Here is an 18233-nt window from a genome sequence, read left to right on the forward strand (position 1 = left end):
CTACTAACTATCTCTATTACGGTTGCCCACCCAACCCTTGCCTCTACTAACTATCTTTATTACGGTTACCCACCCTACCCTTGCCACTACTAACTATCTATATTACAGTTACCCACCCTACCCTGGACTCTACTAACTATCTCTATTACGGTTACCCACCCTACCCTTGTCTCTACTAACTATCTGTATTACGGTTACCCACCCCACCCTTGCCACTACTAACTATCTTTATTACGGTTACCCCCCCCCACCCTTGCCACTACTAACTATCTTTATTACGGTTACCCACCCTACCCTTGCCTCTACTAACTATCTCTATTACGGTTCCCCACCCTACCCTGGTCTCTACTAACTATCTCTATTACGGTTCCCCACCCTACCCTTGCCTCTACTAACTATCTTTATTACGGTTACCCACCCTACCCTGGACTCTACTAACTATCTCTATTACGGTTACCCACCCTACCCTGGACTCTACTAACTATCTCTATTACGGTTACCCACCCTACCCTTGCCTCTACTAACTATCTTTATTACGGTTACCCACCCTACCCTTGCCTCTACTAACTATCTTTATTACGGTTACCCACCCTACCCTTGTCTCTACTAACTATCTCTATTACGGTTACCCACCCTTCCCTTGTCTCTACTAACTATCCTTATTACGGTTACCCCCCCCCCCCACCCTTGCCACTACTAACTATCTTTATTACGGTTACCCCCCCTACCCTTGCCTCTACTAACTATCTCTATTACGGTTCCCCACCCTACCCTTGTCTCTACTAACTATCTCTATTACGGTTCCCCACCCTACCCTTGCCTCTACTAACTATCTTTATTACGGTTACCCACCCTACCCTGGACTCTACTAACTATCTTTATTACGGTTACCCACCCAACCGTTGCCTCTACTAACTATCTCTATTACGGTTACCCACCCAACCCTTGCCACTACTAACTATCTCTATTACGGTTACCCACCCTACCCTTGCCTCTACTAACTATCTTTATTACGGTTACCCACCCTACCCTTGCCTCTACTAACTATCTCTATTACGGTTACCCACCCTACCCTTGCCTCTACTAACTATTTCTATAACGGTTACCCACCCCACCCTTGCCACTACTAACTATCTCTATTACGGTTACCCACCCCACCCTTGCCTCTACTAACTATCTTTATTACAGTTACCCACCCTACCCTTGCCTCTACTAACTATCTTTATTACGGTTACCCACCCTACCCTTGCCTCTACTAACTATCTCTATTACGGTTACCCACCCTACCCTTGCCTCTACTAACTATCTCTATAACGGTTACCCACCCTACCCTTGCCTCTACTAACTATCTTTATTACGGTTACCCACCCTACCCTGGACTCTACTAACTATCTCTATTACGGTTCCCCACCCTACCCTTGCCTCTTCTAACTATCTCTATTACGGTTACCCACCCTACCCTTGCCTCTACTAACTATCTCTATTACGGTTACCCACCCTACCCTGGACTCTACTAACTATCTTTATCGAGGTAACCTACGCTACTCGTTTCTCTACCAATCATCTCAATTTTGGTTAACTACCCTCTTTGCGAGCATGCTACTCTACTAATCGACAGACTGTGTACCTTTGTATTGATTCCCTGTCCGACCTCGATTCCCCCGTGAGTGATTTGCACTGTTCCATCGTTATTAAACACTGAGACCAAGGCACCATATCTGCCATTGCCCCACATGGCACTCCACCTCAGCGGTACAAGGGAAAGTCCTCTTTTTCTCCAACGGTTTGCCTGCCGAGTTGAGTAATTAGTAAGGATGTCTTTGGATCCGTTGGGCATACCTCACCCAAAGTAACAAGGCTCAATTGCAACCAGGGTAAAGTATGGCCGCAATTCTAGTAATTTAAGATGTCAAAAGAAATTTAATCTTGAAGTTGAACGACAAAAATCGTTTAATTTTTGTGGTGCTAATAGAAATTCCCTGTATGTGCACGGCTCTGCACTTTAGAAATTGGTTTATTCACTATCTCTCATTTTGTGCTTAGCATTCGGTAAACAATACGATTCATGTTTAACACACACACACTCACACCTTGTTGAAACTCTCCACCTCTGCCTTTCGTTTAAGAAATTCTGAAGTCTCCTGCAAGTCTGAAAATAAAAATGAAATAAAGCCAATATATGATATAGCCTACTTAGAGTTTCGGTTCGTTCAGCGGAAAGAGTGAACAAGGGAAGTTTGACTTGCTACGGATGCTAAAAGGTCAGCCGCCGGGCACTCCGTTAATTATGATAATAAAAACAACTATATAGAGAGAACTAATGACAACCAAGTACCTTGCCACAAAGTGCGAATATTACAGTACTTCAAGGCCTGGCCACTTGGCATAGTCTGAAATCGGAACGCATAGGTGATTAGCCCTGGAAACAAAAAAAAAAAGCTCTAAAGTAAGCAAAAAAAACTCCCCAGTACCTGATTTTTTTGGTAGAGGTTGACTTGGCGTACATCTTCTGGCGTCTTGCCAAGTGACTTGGCAACGTGTTCCATTATAGACTCCATGATAAAAACCGCCTGGATAGACCCTAAGCAAAATATTGTAATATTAAATGATTTAGCGTTTTGCGCTAACAATTAAGAAGAAAGGCAGCAACGCGTTTTTGTCCACACCTGGCGCCCGGCACCATGTGTTACTAGCAGTGTTGGTGCGGCACGGAATCGCGTTGATTTTCCAGTTGGCGCAGTAGTAAGCTAAAGAAAACAACAACAAATATTTTGTAAGATAACTGGGTAAGCCTCCGAGCGACGATATAAAAAAATTATGATGATTCCTGTAGCAAATAGGCTAGTGAATCCAATAAACATAAACTTGTGGTTACACTACTAACCATTATCACAGAAGTTGTACGTTGATCCCATGTCGCTGTCATTGACAGAACAGCCGTAATCAGCATACATGGTCATATCAATTCCCTTGAGCGTGCCAGAGTCATCTGTTCCCACCTAGAGGAAAATAGTACAACACCATCCGATGTACAAAATATCCCGACAAGCAAGCAGTGCATCCAGCCCCCTCCCCTTTGTTCTTGGCTAGGTTACCTTGTTCTTGGCTAGGTTACCTGTACATGGCGAGGTTACCTTGCTCTTGGATAGGTTACCCTGTACATGGCGAGGTTACCTTGTTCTTGGCTAGGTTACATGGTTACCTTGTATTTAACGAGGTTGTATTTGACATGGTTACCTTGTATTTAACGAGGTATGGAGTTCTCTTGCCGACCATCTTCATGTTCGTGTTGAAATTCATCATCATTCGCACAGGCCTGGTGCGCAAAATGCTGGTCAGAGGCGGGGCTAGCTTTTTGCCAAAAGGGGCTTTTTTTTTTTTTTACCTACCGTAGATCGGTAGTAAAAAATTATCCAGAAAATAACTATTTATAAGGGTTGGGATGAAAAAAATGGGTTTGGGGTTAGTAAACGACATGAGCGAAAATGCTCGAAGTTCTAGAGAGCTTGGCTTATGTTAGTAAAATGGCGTAACGATTATTTAACAAATGGCACGACCTCTGTACCCTTCTCTACTCCATCTTAGTGTCAAAAACCTACCGGGCCAAAAAGCATAGCACCTTTTAAAGACGTGAGCAGCGAGGGCAACAGCGGTGGCCGGGTGTAGCGAACGGGACGCCTTTCCTCCATAAGCACCACCGCACCGCTTGACATCCACGTGAACTCTATTAAGAAACACACGAATAATAAAAAAGCACAACTCCGCCTGCTTGGCCTCCTTTTAGAATTAGTTTCTGTTATTGGGTCTTTTCGATGTGGAGCGAGCTTATCCCATGAAATGGAAGTTTTTCCTCTTTTACATCATTTCGGATGTAACGAGGCTTCTCCGGCATCAGGATAGTGGTCCAACCCACGCTGACCATACTCTCTCACTCTGAACAAAAACAAACTTACTTGTTAACGGAAAATCCTAGGGCTTGAGCAACGGCAGACTGCAGCAGATCAATCCACTGAGTGGCAGAGTGAACCGTGATACCATCCTCCTCCGGGACGCACCTACACACCTGTAAGCATCACAAAGAGAACCTTGGCAATAATACAATATGTATCAAGGCCCAACATGTATCACATACACATTTGTCAAATTATACATAGACACAATAAACACATATATCAACACATATAACATTTATCAAGGAACCTTGCACACATGGACACACCAAGCAACACATATAACATGTATCAAGGAACCAACACACATGGACACACCAAGCAACACATATAACATGTATCAAGGAACCTTGCACACATGGACACACCAAGCAACACATATAACATGTATCAAGGAACCAACACACATGGACACACCAAGCAACACATATAACATGTATCAAGGAACCAACACACATGGACACACCAAGCAACACATATAACATGTATCAAGGAACCAACACACATGGACACACCAAGCAACACATATAACATGTATCAAGGAACCTTGCACACATGGACACACCAAGCAACACATAACATTTATCAAGGAACCAACACACATGGACACACCAAGCAACACATATAACATGTATCAAGGAACCAACACACATGGACACACCAAGCAACACATATAACATGTATCAAGGAACCAACACACATGGACACACCAAGCAACACATATAACATGTATCAAGGAACCAACACACATGGACACACCAAGCAACACATATAACATGTATCAAGGAACCAACACACATGGACACACCAAGCAACACATATAACATGTATCAAGGAACCTTGCACACATGGGCACACCAAGCAACACATATAACATGTATCAAGGAACCATGCACACATGGACACACCAAGCAACACATATAACATGTATCAAGGAACCAACACACATGGACACACCAAGCAACACATATAACATGTATCAAGGAACCATGCACACATGGACACACCAAGCAACACATATAACATATATCAAGGAACCATGCACACATGGACACACCAAGCAACACATACAACATGTATCAAGGAACCAACACACATGGACACACCAAGCAACACATATAACATGTATCAAGGAACCATGCACACATGGACACACCATGCAACACATATAACATGTATCAAGGAACCAACACACATGGACACACCAAGCAACACATATAACATGTATCAAGGAACCATGCACACATGGACACACCAAGCAACACATATAACATATATCAAGGAACCATGCACACATGGACACACCAAGCAACACATACAACATGTATCAAGGAACCAACACACATGGACACACCAAGCAACACATATAACATGTATCAAGGAACCATGCACACATGGACACACCATGCAACACATATAACATGTATCAAGGAACCAACACACATGGACACACCAAGCAACACATATAACATGTATCAAGGAATCATGCACACATGGACACACCAAGCAACACATATAACATGTATCAAGGAACCTTGCACACATGGACACACCAAGCAACACATACAACATGTATCAAGGAACCATGCACACATGGACACACCAAGCAACACATATAACATGTATCAAGGAACCTTGCACACATGGACACACCAAGCAACACATACAACATGTATCAAGGAACCTTGCACACATGGACACACCAAGCAACACATATAACATGTATCAAGGAACCATGCACACATGGACACACCAAGCAACACATATAACATGTATCAAGGAACCAACACACATGGACACACCAAGCAACACATATAACATTCATCAAGGAACCAACACACATGGACACACCAAGCAACACATATAACATGTATCAAGGAACCATGCACACATGGACACACCAAGCAACACATATAACATGTATCAAGGAACCATGCACACATGGACACACCAAGCAACACACATAACATGTATCAAGGAACCATGCACACATGGACACACCAAGCAACACATATAACGTGTATCAAGGAACCATGCACACATGGACACACCAAGCAACACATATAACATGTATCAAGGAACCATGCACACATGGACACACCAAGCAACACACATAACATGTATCAAGGAACCAACACACATGGACACACCAAGCAACACATATAACATTTATCAAGGAACCAACACACATGGACACACCAAGCAACACATATAACATGTATCAAGGAACCATGCACACATGGACACACCAAGCAACACATATAACATTCATCAAGGAACCAACACACATGGACACACCAAGCAACACATATAACATGTATCAAGGAACCATGCACACATGGACACACCAAGCAACACATATAACATTTATCAAGGAACCAACACACATGGACACACCAAGCAACACACATAACATGTATCAAGGAACCAACACACATGGACACACCAAGCAACACATATAACATGTATCAAGGAACCTTGCACACATGGACACACCAAGCAACACATATAACATGTATCAAGGAACCTTGCACACATGGACACACCAAGCAACACATATAACATGTATCAAGGAACCAACACACATGGACACACCAAGCAACACATATAACATGTATCAAGGAACCAACACACATGGACACACCATGCAACACATATAACATTTATCAAGGAACCAACAACAATAATGGAAGCACGGGTGGCCTAGTGTGTTAGCGCGTCGGCTTCTCACCGCTGTGGGCCAGGTTCGAATCCTGGCTTTGACTGGGGATTTTTCCGGGTTCATGCCTTGATTCAAATTTGTGTCACAAGTGAGTTGAAGTTATTCTTCCGTGTTTCCAGTCTTTTCGGATAAGGACACTAAACTGGAGGTCCCATCTCTTCAAGCTGCATTACCTGAACCGAAGGGACGCAAAAGAACCACTGAGGACGCAATAAACCCTCTGGCAGTGACCACCCTCAGTGACAGTGCTTACTAACAATACACACAAGGGGGCACTTGATGTGGAGCCTAGCTCTGTAGTGCCTTCCGCACCAGTATAGCTGGTGGAAGTTAGTACACATACACATACACGTACACAACACACATGGACACACCAAGCAACACATAGAACATGTATCAAGGAATCTACACAGATGGACACACCAAGCAACACATAACATGTATCAAGGAATCTACACAGATTTATTAACCACATCAACACTACTAATCAAATTCAGCTCAGTGCTCTCGTCTAGCTTAGTTTTAACCATGTTTCAGGAGAAGCTCTAGTATTCGAATCTATAGAAAAATTATCTTGCAAGCGCTCACCTGCGTTTCCATGTGAAAATGGTGCTGTGTGTCCATGGCAATTTCCCCAGAAATCACATGACTAGCTGTCTTGATAGCTCCTTAAAAAGCCATAGCATTCGCTTAACTTCAGAAATGGTTACAGGACAGACCAGACGTGAGACAGAAAACGACAGAATACGACACGCATTTCCCCATGTATTACAAACAATCTTTTTGGAGTGAAATTATTGGGCGATAATACACTGTCTCTAAACCGGTTTCACAAGTATTCGTCAAATGCAAAACCAATCATTGTTTATTTTCTCTGCCAATCATGTCTCCATTTACATGACGTATGTAAGGTCACGCTTGTTTTTACTTGTGTAGTCCACGTCATTGATTTGCGTTCAATCTGTTTTAAGATTTGCTTGTTAACAAAGTTTTTCAATCCCTTTTAAAGTACTTTGAGTTTTTTTTTCGTATAATGAAAAAAATATTTAACAAGTGTGTAATACGACCGGCCCGGCCGGCAACTTACTGTTTCATACCCTCTATTTAACAAACTAACCTTCAGCATCTCCTACGGTCATTGGAGCGATGGCTGGGAAGAATGACTTAGCCGCGATGGCGGCTTTGATTGACAGGATAGGCGTGGCGATGTCTTTGTACACGATCTTGACGGCTTCGGCTGCCTTGTCAGCGTGTCTCTGGGAGTCTGGAACGAGAGATCAATATATAAAGGTATCTATCGCTTGGATTGAGACGAAAAGGTGGAGAACCTGGGTCAACTCATATATGAGATCCTTCGTATTAAGTCAACCCTTTTCCATTTACCTGCCAAGATGAGACCAATGGCTTGGCCAGCAAACAGAACTTCTCCGCTGCAGAATATCTAAAAAAGTTTACAAGGAACTGATAACTAAAAATCTCTGTCGAATTTTCACCTACAAGGCAACTCTCAGAAATCTCAGAAAATAAAATAAAAATTCATATCTGACGAATACCTCCTCAGGGTCGTTAGGAGTTGGCATGAAATTGTTGACGCCTTGCTGTGGAATGCTCGATGCTGACATAAACTCGACGACTCCCGGCAATGCCTTAACAAGAAGAAAAAAGAAAACATCAGATGACATCATATTCATATGAAAACGTCAGGTGACCTCATCTTTATATTACCATTGATTCACAAGAGAACCACGGGTGGACAAGATTCAAGTCAACAGTAGCACAGTTATACCATCCTACAATGTGCAACCTCTGGCTATCCTTGATCGAAATCAGGAGAATAAGATCATTTACAGCTAGCCACTCCAATAAGATAACTAAACGAGCAGACGCGATAAGAAATCGACTATACCAAGCAGGTGCGGTTATTCGAGGTCATCACCTACCTTCGCAATTGTTGCATCAATAGAAGCGATTTTGCAGTTACCCTGAAAAACGAAATAATAAGTTTAGTAGCTATCGTTGTTATTTCAAGATAACGAAGTAGGTCACAATGCATTATGCGTACAATGCATTCTACAGCAGATATAGACAGCACGATTTAGTCGTATGCGACCCGCCTACGACATGCGTTAGCCCTGAATTACACACTACGACTTTTGCAGCCGAACGTCGTAGCGGGGTCGTAAGCTGATTTACACTGCACGACTCGAGTTGTGGAGCGGGAGGTGTCGCGGGAAAGTCGCATACGACTAAATCTGTTACCCCGCGTTGAAGAAAATTCTAGACATACCTGAGAAGCGAGGACGAAAGCGGCGTACAGCTCGCCATTCTGGGCTGGTATATCATTGGTATACTGCGCCTCACCTGACGCCTGAGGGTAGAAACGCAAAACGATAGCAGTTAAATAGGTTAAACAGCTAATACTGTTTAAAGGGAAGAACGTAAAACTATTGGTTATGCAGCTAGGCGTTAATCCAGACAAAAAAAAAACCAGACGCTGGATGGAGAAATGCAAAATGTTCGGTCAAGCGGCTAGGCGTTAATCTGGACGATAACAAACGCTGACGCTGACGGGAGAAATGTTAAACTTTGGGCCACATGGCTGGGCGTTTATGTAGGCGATAAAAAACGCTGAAGCCAATCAAAGCTTTAGAAACGCTGACGGGAGAAACCAGAACGAAAGGTCATAGGGCTAGGCGTTAAAAAATCGTCGATCCACTACTCCTTTGTTATTATTTACAATCGTAAATACATATTTGCAAGAAAACTTCAAAATAACCATCCACGTTGGCACAACAAATCATCTCTACTGCCACCCGTACGTTCACCATGGAAGTATTTTAAGTCTCAGAAGTTAAATTTTGTTCAGCTTTTAAAGTCAATTTCTTTGATTTGTTACCCCATTTCTAAGCGCTGGCTCTCGGACTATTATACAACAATTAGACGATGACGTAAAATGAGACGTCTATGGTGCAGATTTCCAATAAAATCTAATAATATCAATTACTGTTTGTTTTTCTTACCTGGAGCTTGGCCGAGAGTTTCGTCATAGGTTTGGTCAGCGGATAGAGCTCAGGGTGACTGTCATAATTCTGAGTCCCGGATGAGATTGCCCGCGTGTAGGGAACGGCCGCTGACCGCAAACGAGCCGATGCTTTATCGCCGAGCATTGCAAGGTAAAACTATAAAACAAAACAAAAAATACAATTTAGAACAAAAACCAGGAGAGCTCGATCTATCGCTGGATTGGCAAACATTTTCGCACTATAAATACTGAAGCCTTTTCTTTCCTAAATAAAACAAGCAGAACAGACACTGAAAAACGAAGACACAAAAGCAATTGAAGAAATTATCTCTTCTTATAAATGTGTTAAAATCTTCAACAAGGTATTAAACAGAACTAAAATATGAAGACAACGACAAAACTCTTAACGAGATTGCCGAGAATGTGCTTTTTTCTTGAACCAGAAAATATAAAGTCAGTGGCCCTTCTTAAAACGCATCAAACAGTGTCAACGATATTTATAACTTACTTTGTAAAAAAGACTCAAACCCAGGCTCTTGCGGTAAGCAGGGCTGGAACTAGCGGGAGAGGGGTCGGGAGACAACTCAGAGCTTAATATTGCTAGGGCCCCTGTGTATAAATACATACATCAGCGCACAACTAAAGAGTGCTTTGGGATTCCAGAGATATATATCTATGCTATGTCTCTGAAAATCCCATGTTTACAGAATAGGCACAGAGGATAACATAACAGCGGACCTTTCAGAGTGTCTAACTGCGTGAGCGGTTTCCCCTCCAGGTATGTTTCCGTCTTTGTGGCGTGTATCTGAAAGTGGATACGTTTTAAAAGTACAGTCCATGCGTGAGGTCAAGATTTAAATCTTCACTTATTATAAGAAGTAGATGACTCACCGCGTAGGGGCCGATGCCTCCGTAAACAAGACGGAAGGACGAGCCAGTTAAGGATGCCTTGTCCAGAGTGGTGGCGAAGCCGGCATTCACATAAGCGTGCGCATTCTAAAGGAAAGAAAGACGAAATGTCCAAAGTTTGTTTATGAAGTGTTTATCCGGTTTCAACAGGGAAAAGCAAGCTGTGAACTTGTTACTTAAGTAATACATAAAATGTCAAGCGTCGTTAACTAAAATTGTCGATTTTCTTAAGCCTACTTGTATTAAGTGTAGAGGATTACGATTCAGTACAAAGCCATTATCAAGGTTGCATATTTTACTTTTTTATATAATTTTGAGTCAAACCGTGCTACCTAATAGGCTTGTTGATAACAATCTTACCGACTCCCATTCCTCATTAAGTTTACCTGTGCTCTGGGCATCACTTTGTAGGTGCGCACAAACGTCGTCGCAGGAGTAGGCAATGGAATCATCAACCCGACCAGAATCTGAAGATCAAAGCATATAAGGCATATGGAAGCTGGATTATTTAGCTAGGGTGCTACGCGCGCTCTCATTGGTTTTTCTCATTGGTTTTTCTCATTGGTTGAGAAAAAAACTACAGTGCTTGTTAACAAATTTGTTCGACATTGAGATTTTAAATTCAATTTTCCCGAAAACCTCGAGGAAAATCTCGAAGAAAATATAATAGCGGAAGGAAATCAGCGATTGTATATTTATTTCCTATTCGTAATATTATTCGAACAAATTATCGTTCCCTAACGGGTCGCGCAACCGTTCAATAAGATCAGGTATTAGGCTATGCTGGGATTGGCCTATGCAGTTATTAGCTGATTAGCCTATTCAGGACAAGCCTTTGCATTATCTTGTATACACTCGAATCAATCTAGTTATTTCGAGCATAGCATATTTCTTCTGTGCTTGAATATTAACAAGGAAGCAATCTGGAAACGAGTACGGGGCCCCAGCTTCGAAGATGTAAGGGAAACTTTCAGAGTTCAAATGGCTGACTTACCTTGGATTTCATGTCCATGTTCAGGAAGCTCATGAGAGTGTACTCATCTGAAGAGCCATGGACAGCATCCCCTAGAGGCAAGAGCTCAACCTTACCCACAGGGAAGGCATAATCTACAGTCTAAAGGCATGATTATTATCACCTTTTTATGGGGAGGACTTATCCTTAAACGATATTTACCGATAACAACCCGAGCACCAATCGTCTCAAAGATAGTCATCAGGTCGGATAGAAAATACGGATGATCGTGGGTCAACATGAGGTTACCTCCAACCGTCGCCACCTGAGACACAATATAAAAAATGTTGAAGAGCCCCCACCAAAAATGGCATAGTTTTCAACCTTTGAATAACGAGGATTTAAAGTGTGATGCACGTTAGTGTGGCTACTTTGACAGTTTTGTGGTGTAAACAAATCAAAACCAATGAGAATGCGAGCTTCACTTCCAAACCAACGAGGCAAAGAAAGGCTTAATAAGTGCAGTTCAGAATACGACGGAACCATCCTAGATATGAACCTTAATAACCACTATGATTCTAGCATGCTGATTTGCTAATTTTCTTTACTTACCTTACTGGCTAACTGATTGGCTAACTTTCTTACTAACCTTTTTACTTGCTAACTAATTGGCTAACTTTCTTACTGGCTAACTGATTGGCTAACTTTCTTACTAACCTGCTTACTGGCTAACTTTGTATTGGCGGCCACGGTAGCGCGCGTCACCCTACAGTTTTAATAATACATTATTGTTAAATACTTACATTTCTTACTGGAACATTAGCGACCTGTTGGAAGACAAAAAATAGTGTTATGCGCGGAGATCTGAATTCCGTAGCGTTGTAAGTCTGCTTGCCTTTTTGGCGTGTTCAGCTAGCGGTTTGTATGCAGGATAACTGGTGGCGTGATCATCTAAGGTGGTGATGAGCGTGGAAAGTGTGACTGCCGAACCAACCGCAAGGCTGTCAGCAGACACCTGAACAGACAAAAAAATTGAGCAGAGTCAGGCTAAAAAAAATCATTAGAGTATCGCTCTTAGTGTAATCATAATGGTTAATGAAAAGTTGCGCAAATAGGTTGTTTTAAAATAATCCATTGGAGTGACTTATTTTTCAGCATAGATACGGACTATTTTTCAGTTTACACTCACGAGTGTGGGTTAGTGTGTGAGCGCTTTTACTGAAGATGGTAACACCCGCCAGCATCCAAAAAAAAAAACTCATTTACGAGCCCAAATACAGGTTCAATGAAGTTTAATGAGCAACAGGACCTCCAGGTTATATAGGAAAGCGCCCTTATGTAGGAAGACCTGGTGTCTAAAGTCCCAGTTATGGGGCGTGTTTTATACCTCTAAAAACCCTACCTGACCAGAGCTTACCACTGAGCACCTAGTTGCGTTTCTAAAATATGATTATATAAAGCAAAAAATGCATTTTAATATAGCCTGGAAAGAAAAGAAACAGAAAATTCTAGATACACGGGTTCTCCACTACAAACGCTACGTTGGTTTTGTTAAACCTAACATTGTATTCGAGGTAATAAACGTCGCTGGAAGCTTGTACCTTGCACATTTTCAATTCTGGAATTTGATCGATGCAAATGTAAATGTCATAGGGACCATCGTCTTTGTAAATACCTGAAAAAAGATATCAATAGCGTCATTATTAAAACTATCTCAAGCTTTGCCCTATGCCATCTCAACACATTGTGAGAACTTGCAGCACGAATTGCGAGAGTTGTGTAATGACTGTGTTAACCCTTGGGGAACACTTTTATTCCGAGGGGATGCGACTTCCATCTTGAACACGAAACAAGCTCTAACAAGATTTGACAGCATTTAAGACAATGTACAACTGGGGGGAGGGGAGCGAGGGGGAGAAGTTACTTCGTAGGTGAGAAAGTAAGACAGAAATATCCTGCGTCAATAAGCAAACGTCAGCCCTTATTGTCATGCTTGTCATGACAATAAGCACAGGGCTTCTTGATGTTTGTGGGCAACTGAACTGTTTGACAATGCAACGTGTTGATATCACAAACTGCAATACTACCATCTAAGTCACTCACCCAATCCTGTATTTCCACCGACAAATCTTATTCTCTTGTCTTTGTTCATGGCGGCCAGTGTGTAAAGATCCTTCAGGGTTGTGGGACTATACCAGGGTGTAGGTTCATTGTCCATAGCCATCACTGTGTTTAATCCTGACTTCCTTGGGCAACTTGTACAACACTGCCTAGAAACATCCTATAAAAAAATTCCACTGTGTTTCAGCCTAACAGTAGCAAAGAGCAGGTTAACCATCAGGTTATCAATAGGCCACTTGCACCCAAAAATCCCGTGCCAATTTGAGTGGCAAACACACGGCAAACTTGTCACAGCAGTCATCACACCAAGGAGCGAAAAAAAAAAATGAAAAGAATTTCTCTTTGAAATAGAAACGTTCTAGCTGATTCATGAATGTTGGATGAGTTTATTTTTTGTTGTTGTTATTTTTCCGCCAAAAACCAGAGCGCCTGCGAGTTTGCAACCCAAAAGGTCAAATGATTTCTAAGTGCAAGTTGCCTATTAGATTAGCATATTCACCTCAATGTCAAGAGGGTCGGCATCCTTTGCAAATGTCTTCATTGCATCTAAAATAGGTCTGTAGCCTGTAGACAATATAGAGAACCCTATTAGATGCAAGAAAAAATGTTGATGCCAAATATAAAAATACTAAGCTCTGCATGATTTGCAATGAAGGGCAAACCAAGGGGTCGAGCGAAATGCCCATTTTTTTGCATTTTCCACTTTAACATCCATTTAGCTATACCATTTAATGAACTACATTTAATTAACTAGATCCTAATACCTTGGGGTCGAGCGAAATGGTCATTTTTTTTTGCATTTTTCCCCTTTAACATCAATTTAACTACATCCATTTAATTACTGGTGAAATAGCTTGGATGATCTATAGCAAAATGATCCATGCTATTTCACATACCCTTAAAAACAAATTGTAAACAGTTATGCCACGTGGCAAACGACCTCAGGTACATCACTACCCATAATGCTTCCTTTAAGCTGTTATTAATTTGTGTGATAAAAAGTACCACAGGGAGTCCACAATGACTCCAAGGACATGAATTACAAAGTATACCTGTGCATCGACAGATATTCCCATCAAAGTGATTTTCAATCTCCTGCTTGCTTGGAAAAGCATTCGTTTTTAACAGGCTGAAATGGCAGCAATGACATCATAAGAGAATCTATAACCCACAATTAGCAAATAATCTCAAAATATTTTTATTGGTTTACTCACCCATACATATTCATGACCATACCGGGAGAACAGTAGCCACACTGGCTACCATTATGATCTGCTAAGCGTTCCTGGATAGCATGGAAACCATCATCTTTGCTGCAGAATAGAATAGGTACACTCAATCAAATGCATTGTTATCTGATTTCAAAGGGGTTAAATTTAAATATCTATACATACTTTCCAATCCCCTCTGTGGTCGTAATAGATACACCATCAGCATTGCATAATGGCCAGAGACACTGAGACAACAGGGAAAATAAAGATGAAACTTGGGGTGATGGTTACTGATGATGAAAACAGCAACTAAGGTGTCAACTCAATCCGATTCAAAGTTCAATATTTAGAGGGTAGTGAATCAAGTTAAGCCAAACACATTATACGGCCAACATTATATTGACATAGAGGGTGAAGTTGACCATACAAATCTGATTTCGCATGCATTGCGATAAAAAAAAAACACTTTTTTGCCCATTTTCTACCCCCAACTCCAACTACTTCTTCTCTTTAAAGAAAAATATGGCTTTAAGGGTCCAAGAATAGTCTCCCAAAATTCAGTTGTGCTCTTAATTCAAGGCATTGCTTATGTAAGCTATAGCAAAGTTATCAAATTCTTGATACCAATAATTGTTCAAAATCTGGCTTATAGGATTACATTGAGACACTTACCGAGTTTACTGGCATCGTCATTGGTTTGTTGGTCACTGGATCAGCTTTGGTCACAACAACAGTACAACAACCACAGCCACCCTCTCTACACATTACTTTGGTTCCTGAATATTAGAAACAAATATAGCTGCTATTGATCAACTAGACTACAAGTATTCAGGCGATCTGATAGAATTGGATACCCCTTGCTTTACCTCTTTCTTCACACAAAAATGCCATGATCAACCAGGTTTAGGGTAATTAAATCATCTTAAATTAGTCACTACACAGACCTCAAGCCTAGCAAATCCTATATTCCCTAATACTACAACAGGAGTTAAGTTAAGTTAATAATAGATGAGCCAAATGCATGAATCCTTTTATATGTAAAAAGAGTGTAACTGGCCAGACTCCAAAAACCCAGCCACCCAGCTGTGCATGTCACAGAACAAATGTAACTTTTTGACATTCATTTAATTATATCATTTCTATTTTACCTATTTTTATACCTTCACGTCATGACTATGCCTTTTTGGAGTAATTCATTTAACTTAAAGGTAAAATTAATGCCCTTGCAGCAGCACCCTTTGACCCCTTTACCAACTGACCTGTAGCAGCTTTGAGGGGGAAGCAGCTTTTTGACTGCCTTTGTTATCTTGAATGCTTTTTAAAGAAAACAATGCCTGCTATTACCCTCTCCACCCCCCCCCCCCCCCTCTCCAAACTGCACAGACATAAAATAATGTCTGCCATTAACCCCTCAGGTTTTTCCCCTAAAGAAAAAAGAGTGATATAGATACACAAGGAGCAAAAAGGGGTCACAAATAGAGTGACAAAGAATGCAGACCCCCTTTAACAAAAGTAGCAATTTGTTTAACAATCACCTCTGGGAAAGGAATGCAGGATAAGTAAGAGATTTGAATCCCCTTCACTCCTAGGTCTTTTCTTATTCATAAATGTCTAGTTTTTGCTTGAAATAGACTTTTTTCTTTGTTACACACCAAGGCTACATTTTTTTCCTGTAACATAAGTACCTGTTAAATGTGGCTGGCTTCTTATCCACTCATTCAGACTCATGAGAGCATCTGGATTCATGACAGTGTACTTGACTCCATTTAGAGAAAAGCTGACTTTCTTCACAGGGTTCTCTACTGACCAGAACTTAAATGGAGCACGGCAAACCCCGCATGTCCCACTGTACACACCACTAGGCAGGGGACCATTCCTTGGAGTCAATCTATTATATATCGAGGGGGACGTAAGGGTTTGCAGTGATGCTGTTTTGACTTAAATCTGGTGCGGTTTTTTTTTGTATTTTGGGGTTTCTTTAGACTGCACGATTCACAGTTATTGACTTATTTTGAAGGATTGTTTTTTTTTAGTTGTTCTGCGCGATTTCTGTGCGTTTTCTGTGCGGTTTTGCGGTTTTCGCACCCCCTTACACCCCCCTCTATATCATATGCACATATGAGCCAATGTTGAGAAGACCATGCTAAGTACGTTTAATATTAAGATACACCTATAATTGGCAAATTTAGGAATAATTTCAGCTGTGTCGTGACTAACTAACGTGAATAATAAGTACAGTGTGTATGCATAGGAAAAAAAGCTTAACTTATACACTATCATATGATTGTCACCGTTTGTGCAATATCGTAGTCTTTTAAAGACAACCAAAGACAAGGCAGCAAGTAATGCTACAATGGTACACTTAAAGTAGAATACCCAGTTCTTATATAACATTCAGAGAAGGGAAGTATAAAGAAGTTTGAAGTTATTCAATATACCCAAAATACAAATATAGCGGAAAAAGCAGTTTTACCTCGCTCTGCAAACCGTGCATTCGAAAGTCCTGACCAGAGGCTCCACATTGCTTTGCTCCATTGCAGACTGATCAAAACAAACTATGAGTAGCTCCTCATCTGCTCATGTCCTGCCTCTCAAGTTAGCATAAATGATCAAAGTCGAGTTGTGCCAGAGACCGGAAGAAATTCCCACGGACGTAGATTGAGGTCGAGTCCGCGGACTTCCAGCGGAAATCTCACCGGGAAGCATAAGGGTGTAGGCATGGAAATGTTTTGTCACCTGAAGGGGGGGGGGGGGGGGGGGGGAAAGCAACTATTTTTTTCCCTTACTTTTATCAAAATCCTCACGCATGCCCCCCCCCCCTCCCCCCCCGGGATAATCAAATGAACTTTCCCTAATCTCGACTAAGGAACGCGTAGATGGCCTAGCAAAGGTTCCGTATTTAAATGAAACTTTAAACGGGCAAAGTCTACAACAGTCGTTTGCAAGTAATTCAACAGGCTTAGGTGCTATTTTTACGTTTTATGGGGATTAGCTGCATCTTGCATTATTACCTTTGCGCAGCGCTAAGATTTTAGCTCTATCTACGTGAGTTGTTTTGTTTTGAATTCGAGAATCAAATATGATTAATAATCGACAACAATTGTGTGACATGTTATTTAGCTGTCAATTTTCCGTCACGTGTTATATTAGCGGCGTCGAACGAAAAAGGCGAGACATACTGTAGGCGTTCTTTTCCCCCTGCTCTCCCCCTCCCCCTTTCACGCGCTTTTTTCCTCCCCCTCCCCCTGCGGAGCGCATTACCCAATATGGCTGCTGGGTTATGCGAACTCCATGTTTTCGGGGTTTTCGTGCCGGGAAAACTATCAAAGCCTACAGGTAGGCTAAA

The 18233-nt window shown here is 41.6% G+C and overlaps 1 protein-coding gene across 1 annotated transcript in view; it reads right to left on the reverse strand.

The window, feature by feature from the left end:
* LOC5517059 (xanthine dehydrogenase/oxidase-like) overlaps positions 1–17548 on the reverse strand; it is a 35361-nt gene extending 17813 nt beyond the window's left edge. The window contains exons 1-33 of the mRNA XM_032387098.2: positions 17361–17548; positions 16573–16775; positions 15560–15663; positions 15071–15132; positions 14891–14989; positions 14729–14805; positions 14176–14240; positions 13659–13836; positions 13157–13230; positions 12451–12570; positions 12359–12382; positions 11778–11880; positions 11598–11668; positions 10990–11070; positions 10586–10690; positions 10433–10499; positions 10203–10303; positions 9693–9851; positions 8960–9040; positions 8613–8654; positions 8226–8318; positions 8056–8113; positions 7790–7936; positions 7261–7340; positions 3954–4063; positions 3620–3724; positions 3238–3316; positions 2885–2999; positions 2667–2747; positions 2472–2581; positions 2336–2390; positions 2091–2149; positions 1628–1789 (exon numbers count right to left, since the gene is read on the reverse strand). Coding sequence (XP_032242989.2) covers positions 1628–1789; positions 2091–2149; positions 2336–2390; positions 2472–2581; positions 2667–2747; positions 2885–2999; positions 3238–3316; positions 3620–3724; positions 3954–4063; positions 7261–7340; positions 7790–7936; positions 8056–8113; positions 8226–8318; positions 8613–8654; positions 8960–9040; positions 9693–9851; positions 10203–10303; positions 10433–10499; positions 10586–10690; positions 10990–11070; positions 11598–11668; positions 11778–11880; positions 12359–12382; positions 12451–12570; positions 13157–13230; positions 13659–13836; positions 14176–14240; positions 14729–14805; positions 14891–14989; positions 15071–15132; positions 15560–15663; positions 16573–16775; positions 17361–17422 — 3132 coding nt within the window. The 5' untranslated portion in view covers positions 17423–17548. The remainder of the gene's footprint in view (positions 1–1627; positions 1790–2090; positions 2150–2335; positions 2391–2471; positions 2582–2666; positions 2748–2884; positions 3000–3237; positions 3317–3619; positions 3725–3953; positions 4064–7260; positions 7341–7789; positions 7937–8055; positions 8114–8225; positions 8319–8612; positions 8655–8959; positions 9041–9692; positions 9852–10202; positions 10304–10432; positions 10500–10585; positions 10691–10989; positions 11071–11597; positions 11669–11777; positions 11881–12358; positions 12383–12450; positions 12571–13156; positions 13231–13658; positions 13837–14175; positions 14241–14728; positions 14806–14890; positions 14990–15070; positions 15133–15559; positions 15664–16572; positions 16776–17360) is intronic.
* Positions 17549–18233: the final 685 nt, after the last annotated feature.

The sequence above is a fragment of the Nematostella vectensis genome, chromosome 3, assembly GCF_932526225.1.
Source record: "Nematostella vectensis chromosome 3, jaNemVect1.1, whole genome shotgun sequence".
NCBI classification, from domain to species: Eukaryota; Metazoa; Cnidaria; class Anthozoa; order Actiniaria; family Edwardsiidae; genus Nematostella; species Nematostella vectensis.